At 43.1% G+C, this 19216-nt stretch overlaps 2 protein-coding genes across 7 annotated transcripts in view; one reads left to right on the forward strand and one right to left on the reverse strand.

Annotated features, from left to right (window-relative positions):
- Positions 1-126: 126 nt before the first annotated feature.
- Positions 127-12935, forward strand: MEAK7 (MTOR associated protein, eak-7 homolog). Of its 4 annotated transcripts, XM_064386397.1 has the most exons (9): positions 128-289; positions 578-692; positions 1794-1970; positions 4561-4791; positions 5260-5404; positions 6036-6476; positions 7694-7812; positions 8620-8799; positions 9805-12935. In XM_064386397.1, the coding sequence occupies exons 3-9, from the start codon at positions 1803-1805 to the stop codon at positions 9937-9939; spliced, it is 1419 nt and encodes a 472-aa protein (XP_064242467.1). In that variant the 5' UTR covers positions 128-289; positions 578-692; positions 1794-1802; the 3' UTR covers positions 9940-12935. The 4 variants fall into 4 exon arrangements, with proteins under 4 accessions (XP_064242470.1, XP_064242467.1, XP_064242469.1 ...); XM_064386400.1 differs by lacking the exons at positions 8620-8799; positions 9805-12935 and adding an exon at positions 7901-8609 and having other exon boundaries at positions 127-289; XM_064386399.1 differs by lacking the exons at positions 128-289; positions 578-692; positions 1794-1970 and adding an exon at positions 3305-3328.
- Positions 12852-19216, reverse strand: part of ATP2C2 (ATPase secretory pathway Ca2+ transporting 2) — a 27422-nt gene continuing 21057 nt past the window's right edge. For 2 of the 3 annotated variants that reach the window (XM_064386395.1, XM_064386394.1), the window contains 10 exons: positions 18018-18188; positions 17592-17689; positions 17452-17502; positions 16740-16906; positions 16020-16088; positions 15824-15940; positions 15083-15230; positions 14410-14505; positions 13961-14102; positions 12852-13324 (listed from right to left, as the gene is read on the reverse strand). In XM_064386395.1, the coding sequence (XP_064242465.1) occupies positions 13212-13324; positions 13961-14102; positions 14410-14505; positions 15083-15230; positions 15824-15940; positions 16020-16088; positions 16740-16906; positions 17452-17502; positions 17592-17689; positions 18018-18188 (1172 nt within the window). In that variant the 3' untranslated portion in view covers positions 12852-13211. Of the gene's footprint in view, positions 13325-13960; positions 14103-14409; positions 14506-15082; positions 15235-15823; positions 15941-16019; positions 16089-16739; positions 16907-17451; positions 17503-17591; positions 17690-18017; positions 18189-19216 lie in introns of those variants that run through there. The other variant, XM_064386396.1, reaches the window with a different exon arrangement.

Below are 19216 nucleotides of genomic sequence, written 5' to 3' on the forward strand. Positions count from 1 at the left end.
GCACCGCCCGCCTGTCCCCTCCGGATCGCGGGGACAGCACCGAGGTTCCTCGCTTTCCCTGCCTTCCTCCACTTCCTCCATCCCTTCCCTGCCTCCCTCGCTCCGCCCGTCTCTCCCCGTGGCCGAGGGCCGGCCCCGCGCTCCGCCCCGGCCGTGCGGGCGGAGGTGCCGGATGGCGGCGGCCGGGCCTGTGCCGGTGTCACAGCGCGGGGACCATCGGGGGCTATCGAGGGCCGGGCCCGGGCCGGTGTCACAGCCCGGGGCCCATCGGGGCCGGCCCGCCCTGCCGGTAAGCGAGGGGCGGGCGGGGGGCTCGCCTCAGCGTCAGCCCCAGTCCCAGCCCCGTCCCCGGCCTCAGCCCCGGCCCCAGCCTCAGCTCCAGTCCCAGTCCCACTCCCAGTCCCAGCCCCAGCCCAGCCCCGTCACCGGGCTGGGGCGGGGAGCTGCTGCCTTCGGCTGCGGAGGGATGGGCAGGGCTGAGCTGAGCTGGGCACACCGGGAATAAACCCTTCAAGGACCCCCTTTCTCCAGCGGTTTGCTGCTTAAATTAACAACGTGTCCGCGGTGTGTTTTTTAGGTTACGGTGGTTTCCATTCACCCCTCGGTGTTTGCTGCACGGTCGGCGTCTTCCTCAGGCAAACAGGGCTTTAGGCCTGAAGGTGAAGCAGCCACGACCCGGCCTCTTGTCTACGGTAAACAAAGTTAACGACAGAAGAACTGCATTGTGCTCAACAGTGTGTCCTTCGGAGGCGGCTGAAGGGCTGTGTGATGGGCTTGTTTACAAAAGAGAGTCGTCAGGAAGGACATAGAATTTGCAGAAAAAAACCCCTGCAAAATGATGTTTTTGTTCCATATCTGATATTTTTCATATTGTCACCCCAGGCTTCCCCAGGCAGGCGGGAAGGCTGTTGGCAGTGGTGGCCGTCACTGGGGTCACGGTGGAATTTGGGGTTTCAGGCGCTGTTAGGTCTGTGCCGTGCTGCTCCAGTTTCCTAAAGGAAACTGAGCTCGTGGCCCAGACAACACTAAAAATCAATCTGTAATGCAGGTGACTCCTGGGACATCGAGAGAAATAGCTGTACCACTGAAAGTATAAAACAAACCCCAAACCAACCCCCCACCGCCAGCTTTAATTCTGTGGGTACCAACTCCCAGTGATTGATTTATTGGTTTTGTATGCATCTGTGTGTTTTTAAGGGGTCTTGAGTTGTGTTCCTAAATGTTTTTGTTCCTTTGTTCCAAATTATTTTTATAGTGTGTCCATGAAAAAACCCACTCTTACGTGATTTTCAGAGACTTTGCAGTGATGATGTTTTAGTACCACATCATATTGGCAAACTTAGGTTCAGTCCATTAATGCGCCAGAAAGATGTAGCATAATGTCATAACTAATCCATTATCAGGCTTTTCCCCTCATGTTGGGGATGTAATCAGCTGTCAAACTCACGGTCACTTTGTGTAAACTCATTTTACCGTTAGATCATATCGGTTTTTCCATTTGATAGAGACTTGACTGAGGTTGGCATTGGTGGCCAGGGTGGTTTTAGCCAGGAGCTGTCAGACTGTCAGCTTTTAAAGCACAGTTACTGTTCACAGATGTTCTCCAGGTTCATTAAGCCTTGGTGAATACAGAGGCTAAACAGTAGTTTTAATAATTTCCTGTAAGGCTGCTAATTTGCTCTTCTTGTAAAGCTTGCACTGGTATGTCAGTCTGTTTGATGTGTCTTTCATGGCCCTTGTGATACCTTTCTGTGTTTAATGTTTCTTTTGATTTTTTTTTCTCTTTGCTTCAGGTTGAAAAGATGGGGAATGCTGAAAGCAATGCCTATCAGAATCACCTTTCCAGATTTCTTCCTGAGGAGCAGTCTGACATTGATGGACTGTTCGACACCTTATCAGGATCCAGTGGCTCAGCTGGAGCAAAGAATGCCAAAGCTGCAAAGAAAACTGTGACTCTGGCAGCACTACAGGCAAGACAGTCTGTTATTCATCACATATCTGGGACGTAGTGCATTGAACAGAATTCCAGAAATAACCTATAAAGATAGGGTATTTTTTAAGGATTGCTTATATCAATTTAATTTTTCGTATTTTGGGGCAGGATGGCAGGATGGATATTTAACTTTTTCATGCAGTTTAACAAGAGTAGTGACTTTCAGGTTTGCATTTATCTCTTAAATTGCACTTTTGGGTCCATTTGCAGCTTTCCTGATTCTGAACTAAGTTAGGGTGTATGGAAATATTTTCACACAGACCTGAAATATGGGAAGAATATTTTTACCTATGGAGTCTGTAGTGGGGGATCATTTACAGATGAAGAGAAGCTGTCACAAAGTCAATTTTTATTTGGTTATGCCTGTCTCCCTTGACATATCACTGTCTCTAATCTCTTCACTTGTACTAAAAGGAGAGAATTCAATTTGACTTGATTAAGCTGTGGCTCCCTGGTTTAGCTAATTAACATGCATTATGCTTCTGATTAACTTTGCATTCATTTTCTAATCAAGAAGAGAGAAAAATGAGTCATTGGGATCCTTAATAACTTCAGCTAGTCAGGAACTAAGTGGCCAAATGAATGTGGTGGTAAAGTGCAGTTTGATATATATTACACAGATAATGGAGTCAAATTAAAACTCATTGAAGGCAGCAGGTTATTTTAAGGTGTTCAGCAATGCCTGTGCATACAGACCAGCTTCAGCCTTCTGCAGCCTGGCTGGCTGTGAGCTGTCACCAATTCTTGGAGCACCAAGTTTGGAAATGATGTTCCTGCTGCCTGGTTTTTCAGCAGGAACATCATTTCCCAACTAGTTCATCCAGCGTCCTTGGTGCCTGTTAATTGTTTGGGACCTGGCAGAAGTTCTCTTTCTAGCTTTGCCCCAGATCAGTGTGATCTTTGATGAACATTTGCCTTTTCCCTTCCTGCCTTTTTGTTTGCTAGCTTAAATTAAAACCTTTTGGAAGACTTCCTGTAGGTACAGGGAGAATGGCAGTGGCATTTCTGCCTTGTAGGTGACAGTGCTCATGCCTGGGCTGAGATGTGACGGATTTGATCCAAAACAATCTGGTACCACTGGTGAGACCCCAAGCCCAGGGCCAGGACAGGCTGCACTGCATAGCTTGGGGAGCAGGTGGAGCAGGAACCTCTTGATAATTTCATGAAGCCTTTTTAAAACAAGAGTTCTGAGCTGTCAGAGGTGTGAGTTAGATGATTATTAAGGATTCCTTTTTTATACACTTCCTTTTATTTTGCACCCCAGGTCCACTCTTTGGAATAGCTAGAAGCAAAATGAAACAGCTCAGTGGAGTGGTGGGATTAGGTAGGGAGTAGGTAGGTAAATCAACAATGTGAAGTAAAAAACCCTTGAGTATAATGTTTTAGTTGTGTTCCCTGCTGCCTCTCCCACTTGAGGCTCATACAGGATTTTTAGCAAGCCTCTCAAAGACAGCTGTACCCCCTGTGAGCATCCCTCCCTTGCTGTGGAGCACTCAGATGGGAAAGGCTGTGGCTGCTATTTCTGCTGCTGCTGGAATCAATGGGAGTTGTAGCACTGACGTCAGTGCCAGCAGCACAGAGCTCAGGGTGTTGGATCTCTCATGCCCAGCAACAGCCTTTCACAGCAAATAGGAGCAGCCCAGGCTTCCCAAGAGTGGTATTGAGCCAGGAATCAGCAGCAGCAGCTCCCCTGAGTGGAGCCAGGAGTCAGCAATAGCAGCTCCCCTCAGTGCAGCTGCAGTTGGGCTTGTAGGCAGGAGGGGCTCCACTGATTTCAGCACAGACCCCACTGAGCTGCAGCCCGTGTGGAAGAGTCAAGCCAGGTCTTCAGCACACCTCTGTGCACAGTGAGGACACTGGGTAATCACCTCCTCCTCTGTGCATGTACTCGAGATGATTTATTTTTAAACTGTGTAATTAACTTGAACACTCTGAAAGTTGAATCCAGAGTCAGATCTTTCCCACAGAGCTCTGATGAGTGATGATATATTCCAGCTAGATTTCAATTCAAAGGGCCAAGCATGCAATCTAGATGAATAAGTGCTGATTTTGACTCTCTTAACACCAGGGATGCTTTTTAAAAATCAGGTGATCTGTGCTTCAATTAGTTGCTATGCAGGGGGAAATTTTCCAGGATTGTTTCTACACGTGTATGTGGGGTTAGACCCTGCCTTGATGCCAAAACTGAGATATGGAAAACACTCCACTTTGCTTTTAAGTGAGCTGCACTATCGAACATAGAATTAAAACACAATTTTGAATGTTTTACTGGCAGAGCTGTAAACCTTTGCACCAGAGTTATCACCTAGAAACCCTTTGCTAATATCCTATTAAGACTTAATGTTGATTTTTCTGAAGTCCATGGCATTTCTAGAAAAACAGTATCAACCTAATTCACTTAAAAATCACGATAAAAATAGAGGTTTTTAGTTTTTCTCTTGACAAAGCAGTTCTTTGATAAGATATTATTGCTGATAATACATACTGTATGTCAGCACAGATTACCTGGAACACATCAGTTATTCTTCATTTGTAAAAGGTGCTCTTTGCTGTTTCTCTCACTGCAGGCACACACCCGGGAGCCCCTGCCAGAGGCAATGACTGCTCGGTTGTACAATGGAATGAAAAGCATTGACCTGCCTGGCAAATCAGCCGGGCTCAGTGAACAGATTGCTAAGGAGCAGTTTGTAATTTTTATGTCAAACCTCTTAAAAGGGAATGCAGATGAGAAGATTAGCATAATAATGAGAATGATCGCCAAGACGGGAGGGCCTCTGAAGGGCAAACAAATCCAAGAGGTAAACAAGAGTTAAATGTGTATTGGGGGGGACAGTAAGACATTAAGAGAGTGGTTAAGAGCCAGCAAGGGCTGTGGTGTTGCTGGTGCTTCTGGGAACTGAGTAAAATGCTTTCTAGAGCTTTAGTTGCAGGATCAACTATGTAGCTTTTGAGTTCTCACAGAACAGTAATTCACTAGCAGCTGCTACACTGCAAAACTTGACCTTCCCCTCCCTTTTTCATTCCCTATTTTATGGAGCTGCTTTGTGAAGTAACATGTATGAAATGTCTTGAAAAAAGGATCCTTTTCAAGGCCTGTGACACTGAAATAGCATTTCTGTAGTTCCTGACTTGTCATGGCAAGAGATGTTTCTGCCTTTGGGATTACAGCGTCACTACTGCTTGACTTTATCTTCAGACAGTCCTTTGAAGCTCTTGGAAATTTCACTTAAGAAATACCAAAATGGTGATGTTTTAATCTTTTTAAGTTCACAGAGGATCTGATCACATCTGTAGTCCATGTACTGAGCTACAGGAAGGAGCTGAAAGGTTGGAGTTTGGAGAATACGAGGGATTCTTCAAGTGGAGTCAAAGCTTTGGCCTCTGAGCTGCTCTCAGAATTGAAGCTTCCAGGTGAGCAGCCCTGATTCAGCTTATCCTAGAGCTTGTGTAATCAGTGATCTCATGGGAATTTCTCTCTTTAGGTCACATCTCTTAATTTTAAGGATGAGAACAAAATTTCAAACCTAGTGCTTAGAAAATGACATTGGAATTTCCTTTATTTAACCTTACCATCTTTCTCCCCTAAATTAAGGTGATTTGATCTGAAGTCCTAGTTTGTCACGGAACATGTCTATTTTACAAATACCTGACTTGAAATGACAGGAATGGGCATCTAAATAATAATTATTTAAATAAAATTTATCATGTATTTTTGGCTATGTCCTTTTATAAAGCATAGGTCTGTCTTTGCACTGTTGTAATAACAGATTTTGCTGTCTTGTAAAGAACCCTTCATGAGTTGTAGCTCTGAGTCTGTGTTTCTAAATCATGACAGCCCAACCAAGAAATGTCACAAGTAAAGGTTTCTCAGTTCTATGGTTGCATTTGTCTGATGTAGTTGACATTTTACTGTTCCTGGCTGCTTTCATATGTGGTTTTCTGTGCATTACAGTAATGGACTATTATGTTTACACTAAAAAATCAGCTGATTATTTTCCAGACAGGGAGACTTACTCCTCTCCCTGTGTGTCTTATTCTTCAGATGGGACAAAACCCGTGGGTTCTCAGCTGCTGGAGGCAAATTTTGACCAAAGTGTCATTGAGGATTGGGTGTACCGAGTTCCCCAGATCTCAGTTTTCCTCAGTGTTGTCATCAGGCAAGGCCTCCACGTGCTGCATTCCCTCCCAGACCAAACCAACGACATCCTCAACCTGGTTCCTCACTGCAAAGGCATCAAAGGAAGAGGAGTTGTCAGCCTCTTTGACATCCCAGCCATCATCTACATCAACTCCCACCTGCCTGCAGAGATGCAGCACAAGTGGCAGCTTTTATTTTCCTCCAGGCTCCACGGGGAAAGCTTCTCACAGCTGTGTGCCCATATAGTGAACAAAGGTCCTTGCCTAGTGATCATAAGGGACTTGGATGGTTTCCTCTTTGGTGGGTTTGCATCTCACTCCTGGGAGGTGAAGCCACAGTTTCAAGGTGAAACTCACTTTTCTTTCTGTAGTATCTCTGGTAAATTCCCTGTTTTTTGTACAGCAAGAATCCTGTCTCCTTAATGGATACTGTCCCTTTAATGACACAAAGTGTTTCTTGCACTTCCAAGTGAATTTCTCTGTGGCAAAAATAACACAAATTTTCAAAGAATATAAAACATATGCAGAGTTATTCTTAGCATGGCAGTCAGGCGTGTTGCTGATTAATATTTATAGTTTGTTATTTGATAAGGCTTTTAACGTTGCAGGACTTATTGACTACAGAACAAGTTTTCAGGGAAATCTACCAAGCCCTGTAGCTGCTTAGGTTGAAAATCAAATGAAAATGAATGAAGTGGAGCACAGATGATGAATTAGTGTCTGAATAATTTGACCACAGGATGGCAGTCCTCCATCAGGAACACCTGAGCCTCCTTTTGCCACTTGTGCACTGTCTTTGTTCCCCTTGTAAAATCCAGCAGCCAGAGGATTCTTTGGGCAAGCTAAACTTCTTATTCCCTTAAAACTTGGAGGGAGAAGAGAGGGTTTTTGAAGAACTCTTTGGAAAGAATGTTTGTGATGGAGTTGTGAAGAAAAAACCATGGGCTGTGGGTATTTGGCGTTGCTGGGAATCCTCACTCTGGCTACATTAGCAACTCAGTTCATGTCCTAAACGAGTATTTGAAAATTCACTTCAGACAGTTGGTATAACATTATTTTACACTGATTGCACATCCCTTCCCTTGTATTTTTTCCTGATAGAGAAACATACAAAGCCTACAGGGCAAGCACGCCACAGGTACCTCTGAATCCTGAACTGGGCATGGTGAAAATTGCTCTGAATCATTGACTATAAACTGATTTATCTGTTAATGTAGTCAGAACTAGGGATGTCTGCATTCACACCAGTTTGTACAGATCTGTCCGTTGGCCAGTTTTAGGTGAGATAATGCAGTCTGGGGTAGGTGACATAGTGACATAATGTCCTAGTGGTGCCTCTGACTCTGCCCTTGATCACAGCCTGTAATTGCATTGATTTTTGTGACTGCACAGAGTTCACTGAGAATAAAAAGTAGGTCTAAATCTTGATGGGGGATCTACTGGCTTTCTGAGATGACAGCTGCTGTCTTTGAATTATTCAGCTTAAATTATTTTTTATAATTTATATGTAGGCAAGTTATTGCTTGACCTCTTGTCTGACCTGAGGTGCTTCTCTGTTGGCAGGTGACAACAGATGCTTTCTGTTTTCTGTTTTCCCCACTCTGGCTGTGTACACATACACAGGGTACAATGACCACTACATGTATTTAAACCATGGCCAACAGACTATGCCAAATGGACTTGTAAGTATTCAGAAATTATGATTTGGAAATTGGATTTGTGGCTGGTGTTTGGAAGTGTTTTGTGGTTTTTTTTTCTTTTTGAGAGCAGATTTATTTCACTCGTTATTCTCTGAGGAAATTTGCATGCCTGTAGCAGCACAAAACAGCAATCTGTGTAACTGAGGATTCTTCCACTGGCTGCTCTCCCTGCCACAGCAACTGCTTTTGGAATTATGGAGGAGAAAGCCCAGCAGGATGAGAGTGCAGACATTGCAAGTAGCTGCTGCGTGATGACAGTGGCAGGAGCTACTCCTACTCAAGTTCACAAATGAGCTCTCCAGATGCAGAGAAATTTCTGCAGAGCTGCAGCACACCACCTGTCCTGGAAATACTTTACAGTTTTGGAGCATTATGTGCCCATAACTTTGGGAATTGCAGCAGGCTGGAATTAATGTGCCCTAGCAAAAGTGAACAACATCAAATTACATTATTGGTTTCTGTAGATATTTTCCTGAATGGAAAGGAGGCAGCAAACCTGAGCACTGTTTGAAATGGAACTGTTAATAGTCAATAAACAAAAGTCAGGAGATTAATTTCTGGTACAAGTCATAGATACTTGTATTCTGTGAAGCACAGAGGTAGGGAAGTATCACTCAGGTAAATTCTCAGTTGTATTCAAGAATAGTAGATGTGGGTGTCCCCTTTTATTACCTACCCACAGAAGTGTGCCATAAATACTGACCACAGCAGCTTACTCTCAGGTTTCCTGACTTTGCCAGTCTGTTTTCCCTGTGCAGGATGTGTTTGATGTGCTGGTGTTCTCCACAGGGTATGGGTGGACAGCATGGCTACTTTGGGCTCTGGATAGACAGTGACTATGGCAAGGGCCACAGCAAAGCCAAACCTCGCTGCACCACCTACAACAGCCCCCAGCTGTCAGCCAAAGAGGATTTTACACTGGATGCCATGGAAGTTTGGGCAGTGGGAGACGCCCCTGAGAGTGCAGGGGTAGGTGGAATTGTGAATTGAACCTGTGAAAATGTGCTCTGGTTGGAACAGAAGATGTGAATGCAAAGCCCACAGTTGCAGTTTTCTGTTTCAACACTCTCTTCACTCTAGTGAATAACATGTTCTTTACCTGGCCCTGTGGTGCCTTGTGTATTAGCACCAAATAACAGAACTGAAGTGGAATTATTGAGGTTGCCAACAAGAAAGAATATCAGGAGCCATGAGGTGATAGAGTCAGAATAGCAGTACTTTGAATTTCAAAAGACTTTTTTGATATTGAGGAATGGTCTTCAGGAGGAACCTCCTTGGAGGGGCTCAGTAAAATTCAGTTTCTAAAAGCACTGGAAGCTCTCGAGTCTAATCTGTAGTTCAAGAAGAGACCAAAAAACTTTCTTTATTGGTAACTTTAAATTTAGTACTGCTTTACCATAAACTACTGTGAATAGGTTTATGCCAGTCTTTCTGCATTTGGTTTATTTTTCAGAATGAGTAGCAGCCCTCTCTGCAGTCTCCTCTATCCCTGCAATTTATTCTCTTACTAAACTGACTGGTCTGTACAGTTTGGTGGGGTTTTAAAAATTACTTATTTTTAATTTTTACTTATTTTCAAACTAAATTCATGTACCCTGACTCCCCTTGACATGTAGCTCTAAGTAGAAACAGAGCAAACTGTTTACAGAAAATGTTGAATTGTAACTGGATCTCTTTAAAAACCTCACATCAGCACTTCAGAATGGGGTGGGGTTAACCAGGATGTCCTGGATGGCTTGTAACCTGAATAAACTTGAAATATCTCACTGTCATCTTAGGAAAAGTTTATGGCTATTTTATGTTGCTGCAGCAGTAAAAATCATTTGATGTATTTGTGAAATTTGAAATTGGAAATACATCTTCTCCATTGTGCCAAGCTAGCAGATCGCATCGCTTACAGACTTTTGCGTGTGTCTCTTCCCTGTAGCCTGATACTGACCCTTTAAATTGACTGTATTTTATTTTGTTTTGAAGAGAAAAGGTAAGAAGAGTATCCTGGATGTGGATCCTCAGGCTCAGGCCTTGCTGGAAATGGCTGGGAAGAGCCGTCAGAGCGAGGGTCTGCGGGAGCCCCTGGAAGAGGATGAAGGTGATGATGATGAGAGCTAAAGGAGCCACAGTAACATGCAAAAACTTCACTTTTATTTGCTTCAAGTGGTGGTGATATTCCTTGGACAAGATATTTTTTCCTTTTTTTTTTCTCCTTGGATGTACCTAATTTTCTGGGACAAAGCTTAAGCCTGGTACTTGTGTAATATTTAGGTCTACAGCACTAATCTGCCTGAAGGGCTTTGTTTGGGGAGGACAGAAAAATTAACTGGGGACATAATCATTAGGCATGGCTGAGCTCCAGCTGAATATGAATCTGCTTTCATTCCCCATAGATCATGTCTGCACAGTGAATTAAAAGCAGCAGAAGTTATTGACAGTATGGCTTTCTGTCCTGGAGAATTGATATGTACATAGTTATATATAAAACCTGTTGAAGGCACTGACTAAAGCTCTTATACCTCAGCTGCACATATTTATTTGCATGCAATGAATTAGTCAGCAAAGCTTACAAACTGTAACCATGTCTTACACTGGTGAACATAGAATAGTCCACAAGATGCCACATGAAGGATGCTATGAATTTGCATTGCTTCATTTAAAGCATTAAATGTCAATCTTTCTAGGTCAGGTTTTCAGCTGGTGATTCCATGTGAGCTGTAGGATGTTCCACAACAAGTTTTATGGTACTACACTATCCCTAGTGCATCTCACTTGATCTGTTTCTGCAAAAACTTGTCTGTTGCTTTGTAAACTTAGACCAGAATCATTGGAGCCATATTTATCCTAAAAATACCTCCAGCAGAATTCTCGAGAGAAGGTACATTCTTTAGTAGCCTCATGACACTGGAGTAAAAGATCAGGCTGCAAAAAAAGGTTGAGTAAGAAGCAGCCACACTTAATTGAGAATAGGATCTGCAGATACCTTGTGAAATAAATAAAAAATCAGGGTTATGTCTGTGAAATGTTTAAAGAAGATTGCTGTACACTTTATTTCCACATAATGAATCATTATTATGGAAAAGGATCCCCACAATGTGAAGTGCAGTTGTTGGGGTTTGCGCTCTGTTTTGTGACCCTTCACCAGTCAGCACCAGTTTTGTCAGGTATCTTCTACTCAGGACTTTTTCTACTTGAATTAGTTCCCATCATCCAGTAATTATAACTTTGACCTTGCTAATTCTATGTGTAATTAACTTGTCAAGAAGAACCCTGATTTCTACCAGGGGCTGCAGTTTCTAACTCAGCAACAAGTGTTTGGTTATCAGAGTCTCTGACTGCCAGTCTTCCTCCTCCTGAGGAACAGGACTGTGTCCAGTCCCCTTTGTCCTGGCATGAGTTTGTCTTCTTTGCAGCTTAGAGAAAAACAACAGAATTCTATAATTTCTGCTCATGTGGCCTTCCTTAAAATTCTTTCCCTTGGTGTTTTCTTGTATGAGATTTTTTCCCCCACCTGTTGTTTTTCATAGGGAGCCAGATTTGAATATTTTGAACAATCTGCACTTGTGCCTTAACATTGTTCTCATTTGTGAACATGTATTAAACAACATGAATTTAATGTTGAAAGGAGAGCATGAACAAATCACTCCAGCCAGGTATCCTAGGACTCAACTGTGTGTTTTGTGGAGTACCTGAACTAGTGCTTGGGGCATTTATAGGCTGTTTGTTCCAGTACAGAGAGTGCTGTGAAAGGCCTGGGACAATGTCCTTTTATGCTGTATTTGCTTAGAGAAACTAGGTAATCTCTCAAGTTTGTAACACACAGAAAAAAATAAGCATCAGAACAATTGCACTGATACTTTTGTATAGTTTTCTTCTCTATATATATTAATAACATTAAGTTTTACAATAGTACATGATGCTGTCTGTAAGTGTGGTGATAGCAGCTTTTGTTTGAACATTCTCAAACTCCCACCATGAGTCTCAGAGGTCTTTTTCACTTTGCAGTGACTAAGCCTGTTGAACACTCCCATGTAGATGGCATATAGGATGAGACAGTTGAATTTCTGCAGTTAAAATAAACAGCTAGACTTTATTTTCCTTCCATTACATGGCAGAAGCTTGTTTTTGAGAACTGAAACCATCTGCAAGGGTATAGAAAAAACCCTGAATTGTACAAAGCTACTCTCCACCAAAAATATTTCAGTGGCCAAGTTTTCTTTGATTTTTAATGGGTATCAATACAGCTGTTTCTTTCTAGACTATGAATCCAAAATATAATCCTGTTTAAACTTCATTTTGTGACTATCAGCATAGCATTGTGACCTCTGAAATTGTAGTTGTTTGACAAGTTTGTGTCTGAGACTCTTCCTCTTCACTTTGAAGGTGTTAAGCTGGGGCAAGAAGAAAACTGGCACTGGCACTTTAGCAAATGTCTCAGTGAAATATTATTTACTAGGACTCCACTGATCCAACCAGCAGATGGGATTATTCCAAATTGTTCTTTAAATGTAAAAGATGGGCTTGGGAAAGACTCAATTTTTATTTTAACCTGAACCTAATGATTAAGAAATGTGGGGTTCATGCTCATGCACCTAAAAATGAGAGCCTCTGTCAGCAGTGGGCTTAGCTATGATCTGAACAGCTGAGTCCCTTTTGTGCAGTTTTGGCCCAGCTGCTAATCCCAACATCCCTGCTCTGTTCCTGACTCATCTTTATTCTCAGACTCTTTGGAAGTGAGTCCCTTTCCCATTAAATCCATCCTCTGCTGAGCACTGGGTCTGATCAGCCTTCCCTTCTTCTCCTGTCAGTCACTCATGTACCAAAACTGACAGCTGAGGGTTGGCACTTCAGCTCCCTGCTCTGTTTGACAGCTCCCCACAGTTTCCTTGAAAGTCTTGTGACTCAGGCCTGGGTATCTGGGAATCCACAAACACTACATGAAGGAAAAGAAATGCTTCAAGGCAGGTCTTTTCCACTCTTCTAGTGAAACATTAAAGGATGTGTGTAAATCATGAGTCTCACTCAGATACTTGTCAGTAACATTTTAAAATGTAGATTTTATTAATAAAAATGATTTTGATTTAAATAAATAAAATTTCAGTTTATGCACAATAGATTTTTCTGTACAGGTGTGAAAATCTTCTTTTGTCTGGGAGTAGCTCAGCCTTCTGGAATACAGTGTTATAAAAATATACCTGCTCTTGGTTTAAAAAAGCAGCCACTCTGGAGGTTTCTGCAGACAGTTCACGTGGCGTGGGTAGAAGAGTCTCTGGTGTAAGGACTGTTGGTACAGTTACACTTGAGTACCTTCAGGAAGGATGTGTGGGTCACAAAGCCGTGGATTGGGATCATCACAGCTGTGTTCCAGGTGTATTTCAGAGCAGTCTCAGTCAGTTGTGACGTCCCTTGGTGTGCTTCGGGGGGCAGCAGCGCTTTTCACAGAGTTTGACGAGCTCAGACACCACGAACACTGAGGAAGCCAGGCCGGTGAGGAACAGCAGGTCTGGGAGAGGAGAGAGTGGAGGTGAGCTCAGCTGGGCAGGAATCCCAGCCCTGGGCATTCCTGCAGCTGGGAATTGGGCTGGTGAGCCCCTGGGTACCCTCGCTGTGCCCTTGCCAGCTGAGAGTTAGGGACACCAGTGCAGCAGACAAGGGCCAGCACAGCTGGGATGGTCCCCTTGGAGGGTGGAAACAGGAATCATTTGGCATCCCTGCCCCCTGTTTATGACACAGCCTAATGTAGATGGAAAACGGTGTGGTAGGGTGCAATTTGCTGATTTAAATGAAAATCTCTGTTCCATTTCAGCTGGGAAAGGGAAGTTTTAACCCAGCTCTTTACAAAGGGAGTGTCTGCATAACGATCTGAGAAATATCATCACACAGAGCTGGAAAATCTTGGCATCTCTCCATTTACGTGCAGTAAATCAAAATTCAGAATGTAACATGGGATAATATGAACTACTACTACTATTTGGGTACAGCTCTGTGTAAATACACAGAGATTGGAGCTGTTGGTTGATTTCCCCTACCAGTGATGTGTTGGGAGTCAACAGAGCAAACTGGGAACGGCATCTGCTTTCTAAAGTCACTTTAAGGAAAAAAGTACCCCAAACAAACCATTATTTATTCTGAAACTTACCTAACACTCCTAAATTCTCTGTCTGGAAGATCTTTTGTAGTGGAGGGATGTAGATAACTGCCAGCTGTCCCAGAAATGACCCAAGCACGGAATACAAGAACATGCGGTTTCGGAAAAAGCCAATTTCAAATATCAACTTTGTCTAGAAAAGGGAAAAAAAAAAATTAAAAAGTAGCTTTTTCCAATCTCTGTTGGAGCTAAATGATACCCTGTTCCTTTACATTTCATTTCCATTAACTTTTTAAGTTACATAAACACTAACTTAGAGCTACATAATTAAATGTGCAGTTGCACTTGTGATGGATAATTTTATCTGTATAAAACGTTGATAAAAATCATACTGCTTTAAATAACATTAAAAAAAACCCCTTACTATGCAGAATGCTGGTATTCTACTGTTTATGTTTGTTATTTGAGACAAGAAATTACTGCTGACAGAGCCATCTCACCTGAGAGCGACACGTCAGGGCGTTGAAGAGGTCAAAAAACACAAAACAGGTGAAAGTCATCGTTGTGGTTCGAGGAGTTATGCCCCCTTTTGGATTCTGGAAGCACACAGAAATTCATGGGTTAGTTTAACCTTACAAAAATATGCCAATTCAATAGAAGAATTAAATGTTCCCTTTAATGTGCCCAGTCAAATGAAGGGGTAGTAAAACAAAGGAGTAAATCTAGTTCTAGCTATTAGAGGTAGCATTCAGTTCTCTCTGCTAATTTTAAAGTTTATGATCTTATCAATCGTATTTTAAATTCTTAAACTGATGTGGACTTTGAGTAAAGAACATCCTAAATTAAATTACTGAAACTTCAAGTACCAACAGCAATCCATTGTACTTTTCTGCTGGGAAAATGGAAAGCCAGAGGTGAAAAGTCCCTTAAAGTATTGATGCCACACCATGTAATAGGTTTCCCATTCTGGATGGGAAGGACCAAATTAGAGGTAACAGAGGGAGGCAGGAGCAGAGCTGGGAACTGACCCTGCTCTCTCAGCCCTCTGCCCATACTGATCCTTCTCCATGGGATGAATTCCAGAAAGTCCTTCTCACGTCCTTCAGATACTGCCCTCATTTTGTGCTCCACCCACCCTGATGGAAACAAGAGGCGCGTGCAGATTTCCCTCACCTCCTTCCAGAAGACAAAGAGGGTTCCACTGATGATGATGATTGCTGACATGAAGATTTTCAGGATCAGGGATTTGCTGAGGATGGTGTCTGTGATGCACCGGGGGGGCTGCTTGATGGTGTCCCTGTCAACAGGTTCAACCCCCAAGCTGCCTCCAAGAGAAGCAGAGGGATGTGTTAATTAATGCAGGGTGTCCCAAAATGTTCATCCTGAGAAACCAGCATGGAGCTGGAGGATGCAATTCTTTGGGACACAGTGTGACTATCCAAGCAAGGTGACATAAGGCCCAAATTTGTCCATGACATACCAAAGGTCTTTTCTGCATATTGAGCTGCTAAAATAACATTAGATCATCAGACCACCCCAGAGTGAGAGCTAACTGTCAGAGTGTGCATAATGAGGAAGCTGTAAATTGTATTTAGCTGTAGTTGTAATTAGCAGCTGGATGGTTCCTAAGTCTTGTGATTTTGGGGCATATCCCTACTATTCCCTGGTGGTATTTTCAGGATAACAGGCTATTCCTAGGCAAAAAAAGGAATAGTTAAGTGTTTCTACCATAAACCAGGAAAATACAGAAAACATCAAGTAAATGTGAAGTCTTTTTAAAAGACCAGGAGGGAACAAAAGTGCACCTTGGTGAACCACTGATGATGATTGATGAGGAATCACAAGTTTGTGTTCCTAGGCCAAATTCAGACATATTAAACCCAAGATTATTTTGCTCATTGGACTCTTCCATACCTCTGTGCGGGTGGCCCATCCATGATGATGTTGATCCACAAGATCTGCATGGCATTGAGTGGGTTGGGTAGGTTGAGCACTGTTGACAGGGTAATTAGGCTCAAAGCTGAAATACTCCTGCAAAGCACAGAACATTATTCAGCAGGGCCTCACCCTGAAGGTGCTTTCACAGCAGCTGAAGCAAACAGGAACTTACGTGCTCAACTGGAACCGGACAAAGTTTTTTATGTTGTAAAATATTCCCTTTCCCTCTTCTATTGCATTCCTGGAAGGGAGAGGGGATTTTATTAAGAACACTCGCACTGTTTTACACTGAGCTCCCTGTGACACTCAAAACACAATTGTCTTTTGTAGCCCTTATTTCAGTGGAAGTTCAGAGCCCAGCTCAGGAGGAGGTTGTCAATGCAGCCTCTCACTTACAATTCCTTTATCAACGTGTAGATCTGAAAGCTGGGTCATGTGGCCAAGTTTTGGTTCATAAAGCAGGCCTGGGACCTATTTATATACTCACAGTACCCTGCTCACTCTCTCTGTTGTTAACCAACAGAGCATTGCAAATTACATTTTTCCTCTGAGCTTTCTGGATGAGGCAGAATATGAGGTGAAATCATAAAGGTTGAAAAACATCTCCAGGATCACCAAGTCCAAAGTATGACCAAAAAAGCTGTGATCTAGCCAGACTTCTAGGTGCTCTCAGATGCCCAGTTAGCCACAGCAGAGAGGAGACAGGACTTTCAGGTGAAAGGTGGCTTGGTCAGCACCACTTGGAAGGAAAATCATTGTCATGTGTGCAACTAAGGGCGAGTCAGAGCCACCCTGGGCTCTCCACTTCCACTCCCAGCCCTCCTCACACCACAAGCTTGCTGCAGTGGACAGCCAACAAAGAGCTGCAGAGTAAGAAAATCTCCAAACCTACATGACTTTGGAGAAGTCATCGTCCACGAGGATCATGTTGGCAGCCTCCTTGCTGACGTCTGTCCCCGCGCGTCCCATGGCGATCCCGATATCCGCGGATTTCAGGGCCACGGCGTCGTTGACCCCGTCCCCTGTCATTGACACCACAGCACCAGCCCTCTGCAAGGCCTGCGGGAGGGGACAGCTCAGAGGCCCTCAAGCCAGAACATGGACAAGCCATGCTGGCAATTTCAGAGTCTGGACTGTTTGCTTTGCTCTTTCTGTATCGAAAGATCAGAAGCTCTGTTGGACTCTGAGGGTGAAATGGGCTCGGCACCACACAGAGCACAAAGCTCAGACCAAGAATTGGGTTTTTCAGGAGTATAGGGAATGTCACAACTACAGAAGAAGTTGGAAGAAGATAGTAAAACCCTCAGAAATCATTCTCCTGATGTTGTAGCTGCTAATACCTCACTAGTTTTTTTTGTATGCCTGTGTCCAGACTTGCAAGATAAATAAAATCATAAAATATCCTAAGTTGGAAAGAACCCACAGGGATCATCAAGTCCAATTCCACAGCTAATGCCTTCAGAGAAACCCCATCTCTAGCTGGGGTTTTACAGCCCTTTAGTTTGAGCTGATGCTGCTGGGGAAGACCAGAACACCCAGAGAACTGGGGCTCCCTCCCCCTTGTTTTTGTGAGGTGTACAATGAATTTCACAGGCTCTTAGTACCTTTATTATTTTTAGTTTGTGCTTTGGACTTGTTCTGAAGAAAATGGAAACCTGAAAAACAACAAAAAAGACAAAATATAATCTCGTATTAGATGGAAGTTATTGGAAATAGGCTTTTTTTATGTAATCAAAGCCATTACATTTTGGACAGTGGAGGAGAGCTCTGCCTCTGCCAGTTGGTCCAGCTCTTCCCCAGACATGGCTTTCAGCTTCCCATTGCAGAGACCAATATTCTGTCCTGCAAAGAAAAGATACCCACACTCTAAATATTAGTGGATTCTATAACCCTAGCAATGCTGTCTGTGTCTTTTAAGAGGCTTACAGTCAGATTTTGCCATTTCTGGTGCTAAAATAGTGGAATTAATTTACTGGAATTTGGCCCAGAGTTCATAGTTGCTCTTTACTCCATTTAATGTTTGTTTCAATGGAAAAGCAAAAACTCAGTGACCTCTAAAGCCTCTACTGCACACACAGAAACGATGATAAAGTTGATTATTAAGGGATAAAACACTTGACTGATGTGGCAGACATACCACAGACCCCAGGAGAGCAGCAAAGTTTGGTACCTATAGCCACAGCTGTTTCCAGGGCATCTCCAGTGATCATCTTCACTGACACACCAGACTCAAACAGGATTTGCACAGCTTCTCTCACCCCAGCCCTTGGGGGATCAATTATTCCCACCAGACCTAGAAATGTTAGTTTGCCAAGTTCTGGACCTGACGCCAAAGCAAGTACTAGTAACAGAGGGGAGAAAAAAAGGACAAGATTAAATTGTTAATGATGTATTTCCATGCTTTAAAATGAATATTTAGAGAATATATTAAATTGCCTGTTTCCCAGCAGTTGCTGGGAAACAGGCAATTTAATATATTCTCTAAATATTCTCTAAATATATAAATATTCTCTAAATATATAAAGTCATTAAAAGCAAATCTTTAGTCATTACAATCAGATCTTGTATAGACACAAAAATTCAGTCCACTAAATCATAGTTTCTCTGAATGAGAGCATTTCCGTTTGACATGTTTCTCTTAGGATTTCTTTCTTTCTTTCTAATTTTAAGCTGTCTACCACGTCTTGCCTAAATGCAGATGGATTAAATCTGGACAGTGTTATGTTAAACCAGACACTGTTAAGCTCCTAACTCAAACAATAGCATTCCTGCAAAAAACTTACACTTTTTTAAAACCTAAAAATGTGAAATGTAAATTCAGTTAAACCAGTGAAACTCCCGTCATGTAAACATCCAGGCTCTGAACATTTTATCTCTGTTCTGGTGCACACCCATTATCATTCAATCATTCTTAGATCACTCAAGGATATTTTGCCAGGGGTTCATGTCAGTGTTGCTTTGATGATGGAATCAAAAGCTGCAGCAGCTGCCTGAGTTAATCACTTCCCTTCAGAGCAGTAATTTGCCATTGCCACGAGGGCAGATAATTTGGATATTGTAAATCAAGCGCTGCACAGGAGCTCCCAACCACAGGACACAGGGTGGGAGAATCTGTGCATTAACTCCACCATCCTCCAGATCCAGCTGCCAAGGCTTGTCCTCATCTCCTTACGCGCTGGGAATGGTGTCTGTGTCACTGTGTGGGAGTCTGAGATGTTTCTGAGGGGATGTTGCTGGTGTGGGAGTCTGAGATGTTTCTGAGGGGATGTTGCTGGTGATGAAGGAGGTGACACGTGGACAAAGCTCCTGTGGGCTGTGCAGTTGGGATCAGGAGATCGAGAGATTGGGGCCTACCAAAGGACTGAACCA

Source organism: Passer domesticus, chromosome 12, assembly GCF_036417665.1.
Source record: "Passer domesticus isolate bPasDom1 chromosome 12, bPasDom1.hap1, whole genome shotgun sequence".
In the NCBI taxonomy this organism is placed as follows: Eukaryota; Metazoa; Chordata; class Aves; order Passeriformes; family Passeridae; genus Passer; species Passer domesticus.